A 13,350-nucleotide genomic window follows, 5' to 3' on the forward strand; every position below is an offset into this window, starting at 1 on the left:
AGTGGTTTTAACATTAAGAACAGGACTACGGTACATGAAAGTACATCTGAAGTAATTCGAAATTTTAAAAATACACACGCACAGAATACATCTCCGGGCTCCGATCGGGCCTTTACAACACCACAGGGATAGCGCCGGAAACGGCCGCCGACTTCTCGGGCATCTGGCCCTCGAAGGAGCGCTGAACAGCTGCTCTTAATCCAAATACGGTCCCGGGGAGAAACAAACAAGTACTCAGGAACCCTCCAGTTCTACTTCTCCGGGAATTTGAGGGGTACCTGCCAATTCGGAGCTACGTTCGCCTTGGCCGGCATTAATGAGTTTGCTCACTTCCGAACTCATTCTTCTTCACGAAGGGGAAAGCGCAGGACGTGTGGAAAAGGCCAGGCTCCCGGTCACCGGGCCTCGGATGCAAAGCTCGTCCTCTCACAACCACCCCCTAAATTACGCAGACCCTAGCGTGCACGCTGAGGAGACTCGGGAAGCCAGGCCCGGCCCTGCGCCAGAGATGGCGCCGCCGGCCCCTTCCGCCGCCCTGAGGCCCCCAGCCGTCCTCCCCTCGGGCCCCACGCAGCAGGCCGCGGGTGCGGAGGCAGCCCGCGCGCCCGGGTTTCTCTTCGTGCCAGGGCCCTGCCGTAGGCCGCAAGTCCCGAGCTCGAGTTTTGGACGCCCCACCTGAGTGTCGGGGCCCCTTGCGCACCTTTACCTTCTGAAGGCGAGTCTTCTGGGGCCGCGGCGGCCGTAGTCACCGTGGCCGTCGTCGTTGTGGTCGGTGGTGCCGCCGAAGCTGCCTGGCTCGGCGCCGCCGCCGTCGAGTCCGGTTCCGTGTCGGGTTCCGGCTCCGGATCCCTGCCCGGCGTGCTGCTCCGGGGGCCCGGCGGAGAGAGCTGCAGGATGGGCCTGCGGCCGGGTACCGCCCGGGACTTCTTCCCCATCGCGAGCCCGAGCGCGAGCCGCGAGCGTCGGCCAGCCGAGAGGGGCGGGCGCTCCGCGCGGCGCTGCGTAATCAATATTCATGCACCGCGACACCGCCTCCTGAGAGAATCCGCTTTTAACCGGCGGAGCGCACGCCCGCGCAAGCGCCTTGGGCTCTTGACGCTATTCTGGCTCCGCCCCCCGAGAGGGGAAGGGCGGGCTTTACCCACGCTGCTAGACGATTGGCTATTTTGATCTATTGAAGGAACCAGAAGCCAATGGAAAAGGGAAAAGAGTGAGCGTCAAGCCAATAGCGCGGAAGGGCCTGAGTTAGAATGACTTTCCATTACGTCGGACTCCACCCATGCGTCTTCTGCGGAGTCCTTTTCTTTATCCTCTTGTCCTCCATCTTGCCCTTCTTCTCTGCTGGCTGTTCGTTGTTTTTTGTTTTGTTTTGTTTTTGTCCATCGGGAAGCTGTGCTGCTTTTCGGGCCCTTCCCGCAGTTTTGTCCTGATTATTGTGGCTTACCTTGGGTTTGACGTTGAACACTAAATAAAATAGCGGGTCTTTTATGCTTTTGTGAGTTTTTTTTCTTAGAGCACACATTTGATGTTTGAGGTTTACGTTCCTTGAGCCCTCGCCCCTCCTTGTCTCCTTCCCTACCCCGGAGCCGGCCAGTCGATCGCGAGCTACCGTGCGGCATCACATGGCAAAACTGCATTCCTCAAGACCTGGGGCAGGCGTTATGGCAACCTTGCATCTCAGTGCTGAGCTCCTCCCCAGGGCTCCTGGCCTACCCCTGTATCCGTTTCCCTCTAACTTAGCCTAAGAAATTGGGTGGTATTTATTTTTATATCCCCAGCAGCTCAGGTCTTACTGGAGCACACCAATACTATCTAACATTTACTGGGCACTTACTATGTGTGAGGCACTAAGCACCTTTTACAAGTACGATTGTATTTTATTCTCCCTACAACCTTGTATGGTAGGTAATCATGATCCATAATGTATAGATGATCCCCCGGGACGTGTGTGTGGGTTTTTTGTTTTGTTTTGTTTTAAGATTTTATGTTTAAAGGCAGCCCCGATGGCTCAGTGGTTTAGCGCCTGTCTTTGGCTCAGGGTGTGATCCTGAGGACCTGGGGATCAAGTCCCACGTCGGACTCCCGGCATGAAACCTCCCTCTGCGTGTGTGTGTGTGTGTGTGTGTGTGTGTGTGTGTGTGTGTGTCTCATGAATAAATAAAATGTATAAAAAAATTAAAAAGATTTTATGTTAAGTCATATCTATACCTAAGTGCAGCTCAAACTTACAACCCCGAGATCAAGAAAGCGTATAACCCAGATGAGGTTGATGACGTTTTGGAATGTGGGTGAGGTTTGGTGGGGTGAGGCCTGAGAAGAAAGAAAACTCTTGAGAGGTCTTTGGTGCAAAACAACGGGTTTATTAAAGCGGCCTGGGTGGCTCAGCAGTATAGCGCTGCCTTCAGCCCAGGGCGTGATCCTGGAGACCCTGGATCTAGTCCCACATCGGGCTCTCTGCAGGGAGCCTGCTTCTCCCTCTGCCTGTGTCTCTGCCTCTCTCTCTCTCTCTCTGTCTCTTATGAATAAATAAATAAAAATCTTAAAAGAAAAAAAAAAAAGGATGGGGACAGGACCCATGGTCAGGAAGAGCAGCTGCCCCAGGCCTGTGAGGGGTGGCTGATTATATACCTGGGAGTTGGGAGGGGTTTAGGGATAGCATACTCTCTATGGAATTTTGGAAGCAAGTTTTCCAGGACCTTGAGGGGGCTAGGTATTGTTGGGAAAAAGTCACTTATTACCGTCTAATAAAACCTGAGTCATGAGACCCTTCAGATGTATATTGGTGGGTCTTACGTTTGGGGGATGATTGCCAACACGTATCTTGGGAAGTACAGGTAAAAGGAAATTTCTAAAGGAATTTTTTTTAAAGATTTATTTATTCATGAGAGACATAGAGAGGCAGAGACACAGTGGGAGGAAGAAGCAGGCTCCCCGCACCCAGGCGTCCCTCTAACGGAATTTTTATATGTTAGAGTAGACTTACAGGAGCCTGGGGGTCCGGCTAAGATTGCCTTTTGCCCTTAGCAAAGTATTAACATTGAGGCAGTTGAGTCTGTAGAAGAATGTCCCTTTGCCTGTTTCAAGGACTTGTCTATGTGCTGCCCAGGCTTGTGTTTTGTCTTTAGCTAGTCCTGTGTTCCGCCATCAACGTCCTGTCCTGTAGGGACTGAGCCAGCCAGGTGCCCCCAAATTGGTTTTGTTTATGTTATGTTATGTTATGTTATGTTATGTTATGTTATGTTATTTATTTATTTATTTAGAGGGTATGGGATGGGAAGAGGGAGAAAGACCCTCTGCCTGTGTCTCTGCCACTCTCTCTGTGTCTCTCATGAATAAATAATTTTTTATAAGGGGGGGGTAGGGCAGCCCTGGGGCCCAAAGGTTTAGCACAGCCTTCAGCCCAAGGTGTGATCCTGGAGATCCAGATTGAGTCCCACGTCCTGGCTCCCAGCATGGAGCCTGCTTCTCCCTCTTTCCTGTGTCTCTGCATCTCTCTGTCTGTAATAAATAAATAAATAAATAAATAAATAAATAAATAAATAAAATCTTTAAAAATAATAATAAATAAAATAAAATAGGGGGTAAGAGGGAGAAAGAATTTCAAGGAGACTCCACATTGAGCACAGAGCCCAACTTACAACCCTGATAGCCAAAATCAAGAGTCAGACACTTAAGTGTGCCACCCAGGCGCCCCTTAAGTTGGTTTTTTATTTTTATTTATTTTTATTTTTTATTTTTTTAAGTTGGTTTTTTAATCGCTACAGTCAAGGTAAGTCTCAAACTCGACCTCAGGATCAAAAGCTGCATGCTCAAAAAACAAAACAAAACAAAACAAAACAAAAGCTGCATGCTCTTGTGAATGAACCAGCCAGTTTTTGAATGCAAAAGCCATGAAAACAGTGACTTGTTCATTTTGTTCCCTGTTTATGAAATGCACTTTCCGGAACATAAGCACTGAATTTTTAAATGAATATAGTGCATGAATATATACAGACTTGAAATCAGTAGCAAGAGTTCTTTTCTTGTCTATAGGACAAATATCTGGACTAGTGTCCTGAGTTTAGACTTCCAAGATTTCTGAAAAATTAGCAGCTAGAAATGGGAGAATTTTCTGTTTTGAAACTGTTAGCAGTTTTCTGACTTATTTCTTGAGGGAAGAAGCATTGAAATATTGTAATTGCACATAGGAATTCTGGAGCTAAACATCTGAATTCAAACCAGCTTCAGCACCTTTCAGATGTGGTTGCTTGAACAAGTTTGAGTTTCTTAACAACTATAAACTTGTTTCAGTACTGTAAAATGTGTAAACTGTAAACTTGTTTCAGCGCTGTAAAATGCCAGTAACAGTATTCATAGGGTTATTGTGAAGTTTAAATTAGATCTTAGGGATCCCTGGGTGGCTCAGCAGTTTAACTCCTGCCTTTGGCCCAGGGCACCATCCTGGAGTCCCAGGATCGAGTCCTCCATCAGGGTCCCACTGTGGAGCCTGCTTCTCCCTCTGCCTGTCTCTCTCTCTCTCTCTCTCTCTCTCTGTGTCTATCATGAATAAATAAATAAAATCATAAATAAATAAATAAATAAATAAATAAATTAGATCATAGTTTTAAGATCTTTGCCTTGTACCAGGAACAAGATAGGTAATCGTCATATGGTAGCTATTATTACTATTAATAAGCTTTTTGTGTACACAGAAGGGTAGATGCTATTATAAAACTGGCTGGAGGGACACCTGAGTGACTGGCTCACTCAGATGTTGAGCATCTGCCTTTGGTTCAGGTGTGATCCTGGGATTCGGGATCAAGTCCCACATCAGGCTCCCTGCAGGGAGCCTGCTTCTCCCTCTGCCTGTGTCTCTGCCTCTCTCTGTGTTTCTCATGAATAAATAAATAAAATAAAATCTTTTAAAACAATAAATAAAATAAAACTGTCTGGAACCAAGCTGAGATTATGAGCTAAACCAGAGTGCACAGAAATGGGAAGGTTTTTATCCTTGGGGGAAAACTTACATTTCTGGAGGTGACTGAAATAACTATAATATTTATAACCAGGGTTCTCAACCCTGACTGTTCACAGAGCCATCTGGAGAGTGAGTGCTAAAGCAGTATAAAAATCTAAATCAGGATTGGGGGTGGAAGTACAGAGCCCATATCAATTTTTTTCTTTTAAAGTAAGCTCTATGTCCAGTGTAGACCCTAAGATCAAGAGCTGCAATCTGGGATCCCTGGGTGGCGCAGCGGTTTGGCGCCTGCCTTTGGCCCAGGGCCCGATCCTGGAGACCCGGGATCGAATCCCACGTCAGGCTCCCGGTGCATGGAGCCTGCTTCTTCCTCCGCCTGTGTCTCTGCCTCTCTCTCTCTCTCTGTGACTATCATAAATAAATAAATAAAAAATTAAAAAAAAAAAAAAAAGAGCTGCAATCCACCCAGGCACCCCAATATTAATTTTATTTATTTATTTATTTATTTAATCCATTCATTCAATTATATTAAAAGTTTATTTATTTAGGGGCACCTGGGTAGCTTAGTTCATGTGCCTTCAGCTCAGGTCAAAATCTCAGATCTCTGGATCCTGGGACTGAATCCCCCACCCCCATTGGGTTCTCTGCTCAATGCTTCTTCCGCTCCCTCTGCAGCTCCCCCGCCCCCCCAACCCCGCCCCACTCATGCTTTCTTCTCTCAAACAAATTTTAAAAATCTTTTTTAAGGGCAGCCCGGGTGACTCGGCGGTTTAGCGCCACCTTCAGCCCAGGGTGCGGTCCTGGAGACCCAGGATCAAGTCCCACATCAGGCTCCCTGTGAATGGAGCCTGCTTCTCCCTCTGCCTATGTCTATGTTTCTCATGAATAAATAAATAAAATCTTTAAAAAGGGGGCAGCCCCGGTGGCCCAGCGGTTTAGCGCCGCCTTCAGCCCGGGGTGTAATCCTATCCACCTGGGATCCAGTCCTGCATTGGCCTCCCTGCATGGAGCCTGCTTCTCCCTTTGCCTGTGTCTCTGCCTCTCTGTGTGTGTCTGTCATGAATAAATAAAATGTTAAAAAAAACTTTTTAAAAAAGTTTATTATTTTTTTTAGTTTTTGTTGTTATTTATTTAAGTAATCTCTCCCTCCAGTTTGGGGCCCAAACTCACCACCCTCAGATCAAGAGTTGCATGCTCTTCTGATTGAACAAGCCAAATGCCCCTATTTTTTTTCTTTTTTGTTTAACAATCTCTACACCCAGTGTAGGCCTGGAACTCAGGACCCTGAGATCAAGAGTTGTGTGCTCCTCTGACTAAGCCAGCCAGGCTCCCCTATCAATTATTTTTTTAAAAGCTCTTTGTGGGGGATGCCTGGGTGGCTCAGTGGTTGAGAGTCTGCCTTCGGCTGGATCCTGGAGTCCCGGCTTGAGTCCCACATCAGGCTCCCCGCAGGGAGCCTGCTTCTTCCTCTGCCTGTGTCTCTGCCTCTCTGTGTGTGTCTCTCATGAATAAATAAATAAAATCTTTAAAAAATAAAAAATAAATAAGAGCTCTTTAGGTTATGCTAATATTTAGCCAGGGTTGAGAACTACTGGCTTTTGAAGGAGACATATTATGCTATAATTGGCTTCAGAGAAGGTAGGATCTGTACCAGGTATAGGCAAATTGTAGTTAAATCAGGCCTTTTAAGGGGTTCTAACAAACAAATGTATTTTTTTTTAAGATTTATTTATTTATTCATGAGAGACACAGAGAGAGGCAGAGACATAGGCAGAGGGAGAAGCAGGCTCCCTGCGGGGAGTCCGATGTGGGACTGGATCCCAGAACCCCAGGATCACGCTCTGAGCTGAAGGCTCAACTGTTGAGCCACCCAGGCGTTCCCTACAAACAAATTTCAAAGACTATATGAGAGAGACCATATGTAGATTAAGCCTGAACTTTTTTTTTTAATAATTTTTTTTAATTTTTATTTATTTATGATAGTCACAGAGAGAGTGAGAGAGGCAGAGACACAGGCGGAGGAAGAAGCAGGCTCCATGCACCGGGAGCCTGACGTGGGATTCGATCCCGGGTCTCCAGGATCGCGCCCTGGGCCAAAGGCAGGCGCCAAACCTCTGCGCCACCCAGGGATCCCAAGCCTGAACTATTATATGGCTCTTTTTACAGGAAAGTTTGCATATATCTAGACTCAAAGCAATCAGTCACTCCTTTTAAAGAAAAATGAGGCCTGATCCTTGTTTTCCAGGGACTTAGTACCTCTGGATTTACCGAGATTTTTAGTTGCTGTGATAATATTGTTTCAGTAAAACCACATGATCAGGGGCTGACATTTGACAAATGAAAAATGGGAAGAGCAATCATCCAAATAAACACGTATTTTCAAATATATTTAATTATATTTGGTGTGCAATGAGGCAATGTCTTTGCTTGGTGTTTGATATTTACTTCAAAAGCTGACCTTCCTGGGTGGCTCGGTGGTTGAGCGTCTGCCTTTGACTCAGGTTGTGGTTGCAGGTTCCTGGGATCGAGTCCCACGTTAGGCTCCTCACTGGGAGCCTAGTTCTCCCTGTCTCTGTTTTTGCTTCTCTCTGTGTGTCTCTCATGAATAAATAAAATCTTAAAAAAAAAAAAAAAAAAAAAAAAGCTGACCGTCCTGAATCCTTTTTTTTTTTTTTTTTTTTAAAGATTTTATTTGGAGAGAAAGCAAGTGCTTGGGTGAGTACAGGGAGGAGGAGCAGAGGGAGAAAGAATCTCTAGTGAACTCTGCACTGAGCAGGGAGCAGGACAGGGGGCTCGATCCCCTGACTCTCAAATCATGACCCAAGCTGAAATCAAGAATTGACTCCTCAACTGACTGAGTCACCCAGGGCCCCATTCCTAAATCCATTTTTTATTTTATTTTATTTATTTTATTACTTTGTATTTTATTTATTCATGAGAGACAGAGAGAGAGAGAGGCAGAGACACATGGAAAGGGAGAAGCAGGCTCCACACAGGGAGCCTGACGTGGGACTGACGCCCTGGGCCCAAGGTGGCGCTAAACCGCTGAGCCACCAGAGCTGCCCTAAAGCTCTAGGTTTTGAAACTTCAAGAGGCCACCTACAGAGGTGAACTGTCTCCAGAATTCCCAGCTTTAGGAGGGTAGATTGAAGCTTTGTGTGTTTTATCTAAATTGTATCACTTATTCAGTCTCACCCCTTAAGTAGGTGCATTTTGATAAATTCTGATGACTCCTCCCTCTGGGAGTTAGCATCAGATTTTATGGGTTTAAGGGCTCAGTTTCCCCACAGGACTGCCCTTACTTCAGAAGCCACCTCTAAGTGAGGTTCCCCAGAACTGGCTATAAAATTTAGGGTTCCCGTTATTGGGAATTTGATAATTCTCTATAACTATTCACAGACCTCAGGAAAGCACTATACTTACGGTTACACTTTTATTATAAAGGATAAACGTAGGGTGAAGTCTGGGAAGGAGCACAGAGCTCTCCCATGCTGCCTGCCTCTCTGTGGAATTAGAGCATGTCTCCCAGCACAACAAAGTATTCTCCAACCAGGAAGCTCTGTTCAGCCTTGGTGTAGTTTTTACTGGGACTTCATTATATAGGAATGATTAATTAAATCATTGCCCAGTGTGACTGTACTTGAACTCCATCTCCAGTCTCCGTCCTCCTAGGTTGGGCTGGCCCAAAGTTCCAACCCTGTAATCACCATCACAGGGCTGGTCCTCTTGGTGATTGGCCCTATTCTGAAGCTTTCCTTTTTTTTTTTTTTTTTTTTTTTTTTTTAATTCTGAAGCTATCTAAGGGTTCCCCACTACTCACCTGATTAGCCTCACAAACTTTTTCCCCCCCAACAGAGACTTCTATCACTCATGAAATTCCAAGGGTTTTTGAAGCTCTCTGACAGGAATCAAGGACAAAGACCATAGACGTATATGTGTGTGTGTGTGTGTGTGTGTGTATGACTATAATATATTAAACTTTTATCTATTAATAATTGATGTTAATAGTATTAATATATATAACCTCTACATCCAACATAGGCTCAAACTCATGGCCCCAACCAAGATCAAGAATTTCATGCCCTACTGACTGAGTCAGTCAGAGGCCCCGATATATTATTCATTTTTTAAAAATTTTTATTTATGATAGTCACACACACACACACACACAGAGAGAGAGAGAGAGAGAGAGAGGCAGAGACACAGGCAGAGGAAGAAGCAGGCTCCATGCAGGGAGCCCGACGTGGGATTCGATCCCGGGTCTCCAGGATCACGCCCTGGGCAAAAGGCAGGCGCCAAACCGCTGCGCCACCCAGGGATCCCCCTATATTATTCATTATACTATATTATTTTTGATCTTGTGTTTTATAGGAATTCATTTAAACCATGAAACCTCATTCCCTGGAATACCTACTCTTAGTCTGTACAGACTGGGATGGGTCATTTGTTTTTTTGATTTTTTTTTTAAGATTTACTTACTTATGATAGAGAGAGAGAGAGAGAGAGAGAGAGAGAGGCAGAGACAGGAGGAGGGAGAAGCTGGCTCCATGCCGGGAGCCCCACGCGGGACTGGATCCTGGGACCCCATCCTGGGACCCCAGGATCATGCCCTGGACCAAAGGCAGGTACCAAACCGCTGAGCCACTCAGGGATCCCCTGGGATGGGTCATTTGAATAATAAATTGGTCTTTTATGGTAGAGTTCCATGCAGTTATGGAAAGATACATTCTTGTGGCTTGGGGTTAATGAATTACTTATTATACCAAGGTCTCAATTTGTGAAAAGGCAGTAACAGGACTATCAGTTTCTGGGTACAGACAAAATTGGAAAGAACTGTGAAGATTATTTTCATTTAATTTATTTTTTTAAAATATTTATTTATTCATGAGAGACACACAGAGAGAGACAGAGATATAGGAAGAGGGAGGAGAAGCAGGCTCCATGCAGGGAGCCTGATGTGGGACTCCATCCCAGGACTCCAGGATCACACCCTGAGCCAAAGGCAGATGCTCAACCACTGAGCCACTCAGGCATCCCTTCATTTTTTTTTTTTTTTTAATTTTTTTTCCCTTCATTTATTTTTTTAAAAGATTTTATTCATTTATTCATGAGAGACAGAGAGAGAAAGAGGCAGGGACACAGGCAGGGGGAGAAGCAGGCTCCATGTAAGGAGCCCAACGTGGGACTTGATTCCAGGACTCCAGGATCACGCCCTGGGCCAAAGGCTGGTGCCAAACAGCTGAGTCACCCAGGGATCCCCAAGAACTGTGAAGATTAAGACACTTTAGAACTGTTATACTATGTTCTAATAGAAAACAATGTATCAGGTTGAGGTAAGTTGGGTAAATTCTATTACCTAGCACGTGATAGAATTTTCATTTGTTGACTAATAGGAATCCCATTTATATTTACATTCCCCTCTGTGAGAGCAATGTTGGTATCAGCCATACCGGATCAGGCTGGCAACTAAAACGTGGCCAAATAGTAGAATCTATGAAGATGGGTACAGTCTATGGTTTCTATAAGCTTCCAGATCTTGTGTCTGAATTATTTAAGCTTTTTTTTAAAGATTTTATTTATTCATGAGAGATGCACAGAGAGAGAGGCAGAAACATAGACAGATGGAAAAATAGGTTCCTCACAGAGAGCCCAATGTGGGACTCGATCCCCGGACTCGGGATCATGCCCTGAGCCGAAGGCAGAACTCAACCACTGAGCCACTCAGGCATCTCGAGCTTGTTTTTCTTTATCCCTAAGTGCTCAGGAGATATTTAGGAGGAACACAGCCTGGGCTTTGGGAGGGAATTGGAATGGCAGTAGTGAGCTGGCAAGAGCTGATCCTTGAGCATTATAGTGAGGACAACAGGCAGCAGTGAGAATGTACTGCTGCCCATGCACGAGATGGCTTATAAAACAAATTAGTTTTATCACAAAAATCAGTGATAAACTTGGTAAGAATGGTCAATCTGAAACTAATGTGTGTCATATATCCTATTCACAGAAATTATGCCATTTTATCGTCAATGGCTGGGAAGGTAGGTACCTTATCAGTTACACTAAAAACTATTACGTTTTTCCTGTAAGAGTCACACTTTGTGGCGCCTGGGTGGCTCAGTGGTTGAGCGTCTGCTTTTGGCTCAGAGCGTGATCTTGGGTCCCAGGATCAAGTCTCACATCAGGCTCCCTGCGAGGAGCCCGCTTCTCCCTCTGCCTCTCTCTCTGTGTCTCTCACGAATAGATAGATAAATCTCTTTAAAAGAAGAGTCACACCTTTATTTTTATTTATTTTTAAGTTGGCTCCACACTCCACGTGGAGCCCAACATGGGGCTTGAACTCAAAACAAGATCTGAGTTGATTGAAATCAAGTCAGCTGCTTAACTGACTGAGCCACCCAGGTGCCCCTAATGGTAGCTAAGTACTAAAAAAGGAAGGAGGTCTTTTCCTTCTTTTTAATGGAGCACTTCATGAATTTGTGTGTTATCTTAGTATATGTGCTGCTAAAGTGAGCACAATTTGAGTGTTATCATTCAGCAGGGGCCACGCTAATATTCTCTGTATTGTTCCCTTTTTAGTTTATTTGCAGTTGAAGTGACCAAAGGAGGGAGCTCTTTTAATAACACTTGATTATCAGAAAATTTTGGGGTGGAAAAAACAAGGGATAACAATGCTATTATTAAATTATCACATGGTCCAGGAAAACAAAAATGCAGACCTGAAGCAGAGAGAGAAGTTTAGTGAAAGAATTTCCACCTTCTGGTCTGGAAGAAAATGAACAGAAGAGCTGGATTGGCTCTAGCATGGGTTAGGTCTTGAACCAAAATAGTGACAACAGGAAAAACTGGTCAGGGTCTTGTGAACTGCCCCATGGAAACCACTGCTCTGATGAGCAACACAAGTGGGTAAGTTTCTGGAACAGGGCCAGTCGCAAGTTACTTGTTATTCTCCAAAATGGCTAGAAGAGGATTTGATATTTTTCAGACTATGGGTTATGATCCATTAGTCACGCATGAAAATATCAGAATACATAGTGAATGAGGATACATATTCTGTGAAATCTTTCTCTTGGTTTTATATGTGTTCTTTGGTTATACATGTGTATTTCCTGCTAGAGTTGGAAGCTACAGGTTTATAGAGCTCTGGCAGGGCGAGGGCTTTCCCAGTCCCTAATTATATCAAACATTTCATATTAATCATAGCAGAGCTAAAACGAATAAAGAACCATACATCTCAATATCTACCAGTAAATGGTACCACAGTGAAGCTCACATTGTTATTTAAAATATATAATGTAAATACGGCATTGACAGTATAAAAATTAAAGGCTTATGGAAAACTCAAGAGAGGTCAAAGGGCATACAAGCAAGTAATATACAGACTGTTTCCTTAAAAGATAAATTTTAATATACAGAATAAAATCCAAGATTTTTTTTTCACCTTTCCCAAAATTTGTGGGCATGAATACTTCAGAATCTGACCAGGAAAGTTTATATTTTGGTCCAATACATTATTACACAAGTAGTATGATCAAGTCCGGCTTGATTATCATAAATCATATAAGTTAACAGAATTTACTTTCAAAACTGGTTATTCTTATAGATAAAATTTCCAATTTTTTTCTTAGCTAAGAGTTTACTCAACTTTAGCCTCAGAACCAGATTCAAAATAACGTATCTTCTTTGACAGCTGGTCATCATTTTAGGTTTAATCTAGGCAAATTATTTAATACTTTATTGAAGATCATACAAAAACTCCACAATAAATAATGAAAAGAGTATGCAAAATCATTAGCCTCTGTTTGCAATACAGAAAATACATGTCAGTTCTGGACCAAAATAATTCCATTGAAATACAAAAAGTGATAGGGAAGAATGGCAGGATTTGCAGTGACTGCTTCTGGTGGTTAGCTACAACCAACCAACCACCATCGGCTATTTTGGAAAGTGAGGGTGGGTTTTAATTTGCAGATAAAGAATGTCTTCGGTAGTTTAAAAAAATAGAAACTCTAAAAAAGCTTGTGAATCATATACAAAAGCAGCTGTTTGAGACCAAGGTTGAAAACCAGAAATTGTGTGTTAGCACCGTCAGCAAGCACAGGTTCTGACTCATCTGCCCTCCTCTTTTGCACAGAATGCAGGCTTGATGTCGTATACATCATTTACAGATATAAAAATTGTCCTGGAATACACGGTTCCTGTAGGGTAAAGTCTTAAGCCCTAAGAGGCACCAAGCGGTTACAAAGGCTGGGCAACCATCCGGATCACAAATTCCGACGATATAATAAATCCCGTGTTGCCTTATCAACTTTTTGCTGGTAGTCCTCCAATTTATCAAGTATTTTCTGAGATAGCTGGAAGAGGAAAAAAGGGAATCATTACAGAATAGGTCAAGGACT

The 13,350-nt window shown here is 44.1% G+C and overlaps 2 protein-coding genes and 1 pseudogene across 3 annotated transcripts in view; all 3 read right to left on the bottom strand.

The window, feature by feature from the left end:
• FNBP4 (formin binding protein 4) overlaps nt 1-1,081 on the bottom strand; it is a 41,679-nt gene extending 40,598 nt beyond the window's left edge. The window contains exon 1 of one of the 2 annotated variants that reach the window (XM_072758960.1): nt 707-1,081. In XM_072758960.1, coding sequence (XP_072615061.1) covers nt 707-935 — 229 coding nt within the window. In that variant the 5' untranslated portion in view covers nt 936-1,081. Of the gene's footprint in view, nt 1-700 lie in introns of both variants that reach the window. The other variant, XM_072758959.1, reaches the window with a different exon arrangement.
• Nucleotides 1,082-11,456: 10,375 nt separating this feature from the next.
• On the bottom strand, nt 11,457-11,554 carry LOC140599144 (U6 spliceosomal RNA; annotated as a pseudogene).
• A 782-nt stretch (nt 11,555-12,336) lies between these two features.
• The window catches only part of NUP160 (nucleoporin 160), a 47,970-nt gene continuing 46,956 nt past the window's right edge, over nt 12,337-13,350 (bottom strand). Inside the window, exon 36 of the mRNA XM_072758961.1 lies at nt 12,337-13,305. Coding sequence (XP_072615062.1) covers nt 13,216-13,305 — 90 coding nt within the window. The 3' untranslated portion in view covers nt 12,337-13,215. The remainder of the gene's footprint in view (nt 13,306-13,350) is intronic.

The sequence above is a fragment of the Vulpes vulpes genome, chromosome 5 (assembly GCF_048418805.1).
Source record: "Vulpes vulpes isolate BD-2025 chromosome 5, VulVul3, whole genome shotgun sequence".
In the NCBI taxonomy this organism is placed as follows: domain Eukaryota; kingdom Metazoa; phylum Chordata; class Mammalia; order Carnivora; family Canidae; genus Vulpes; species Vulpes vulpes.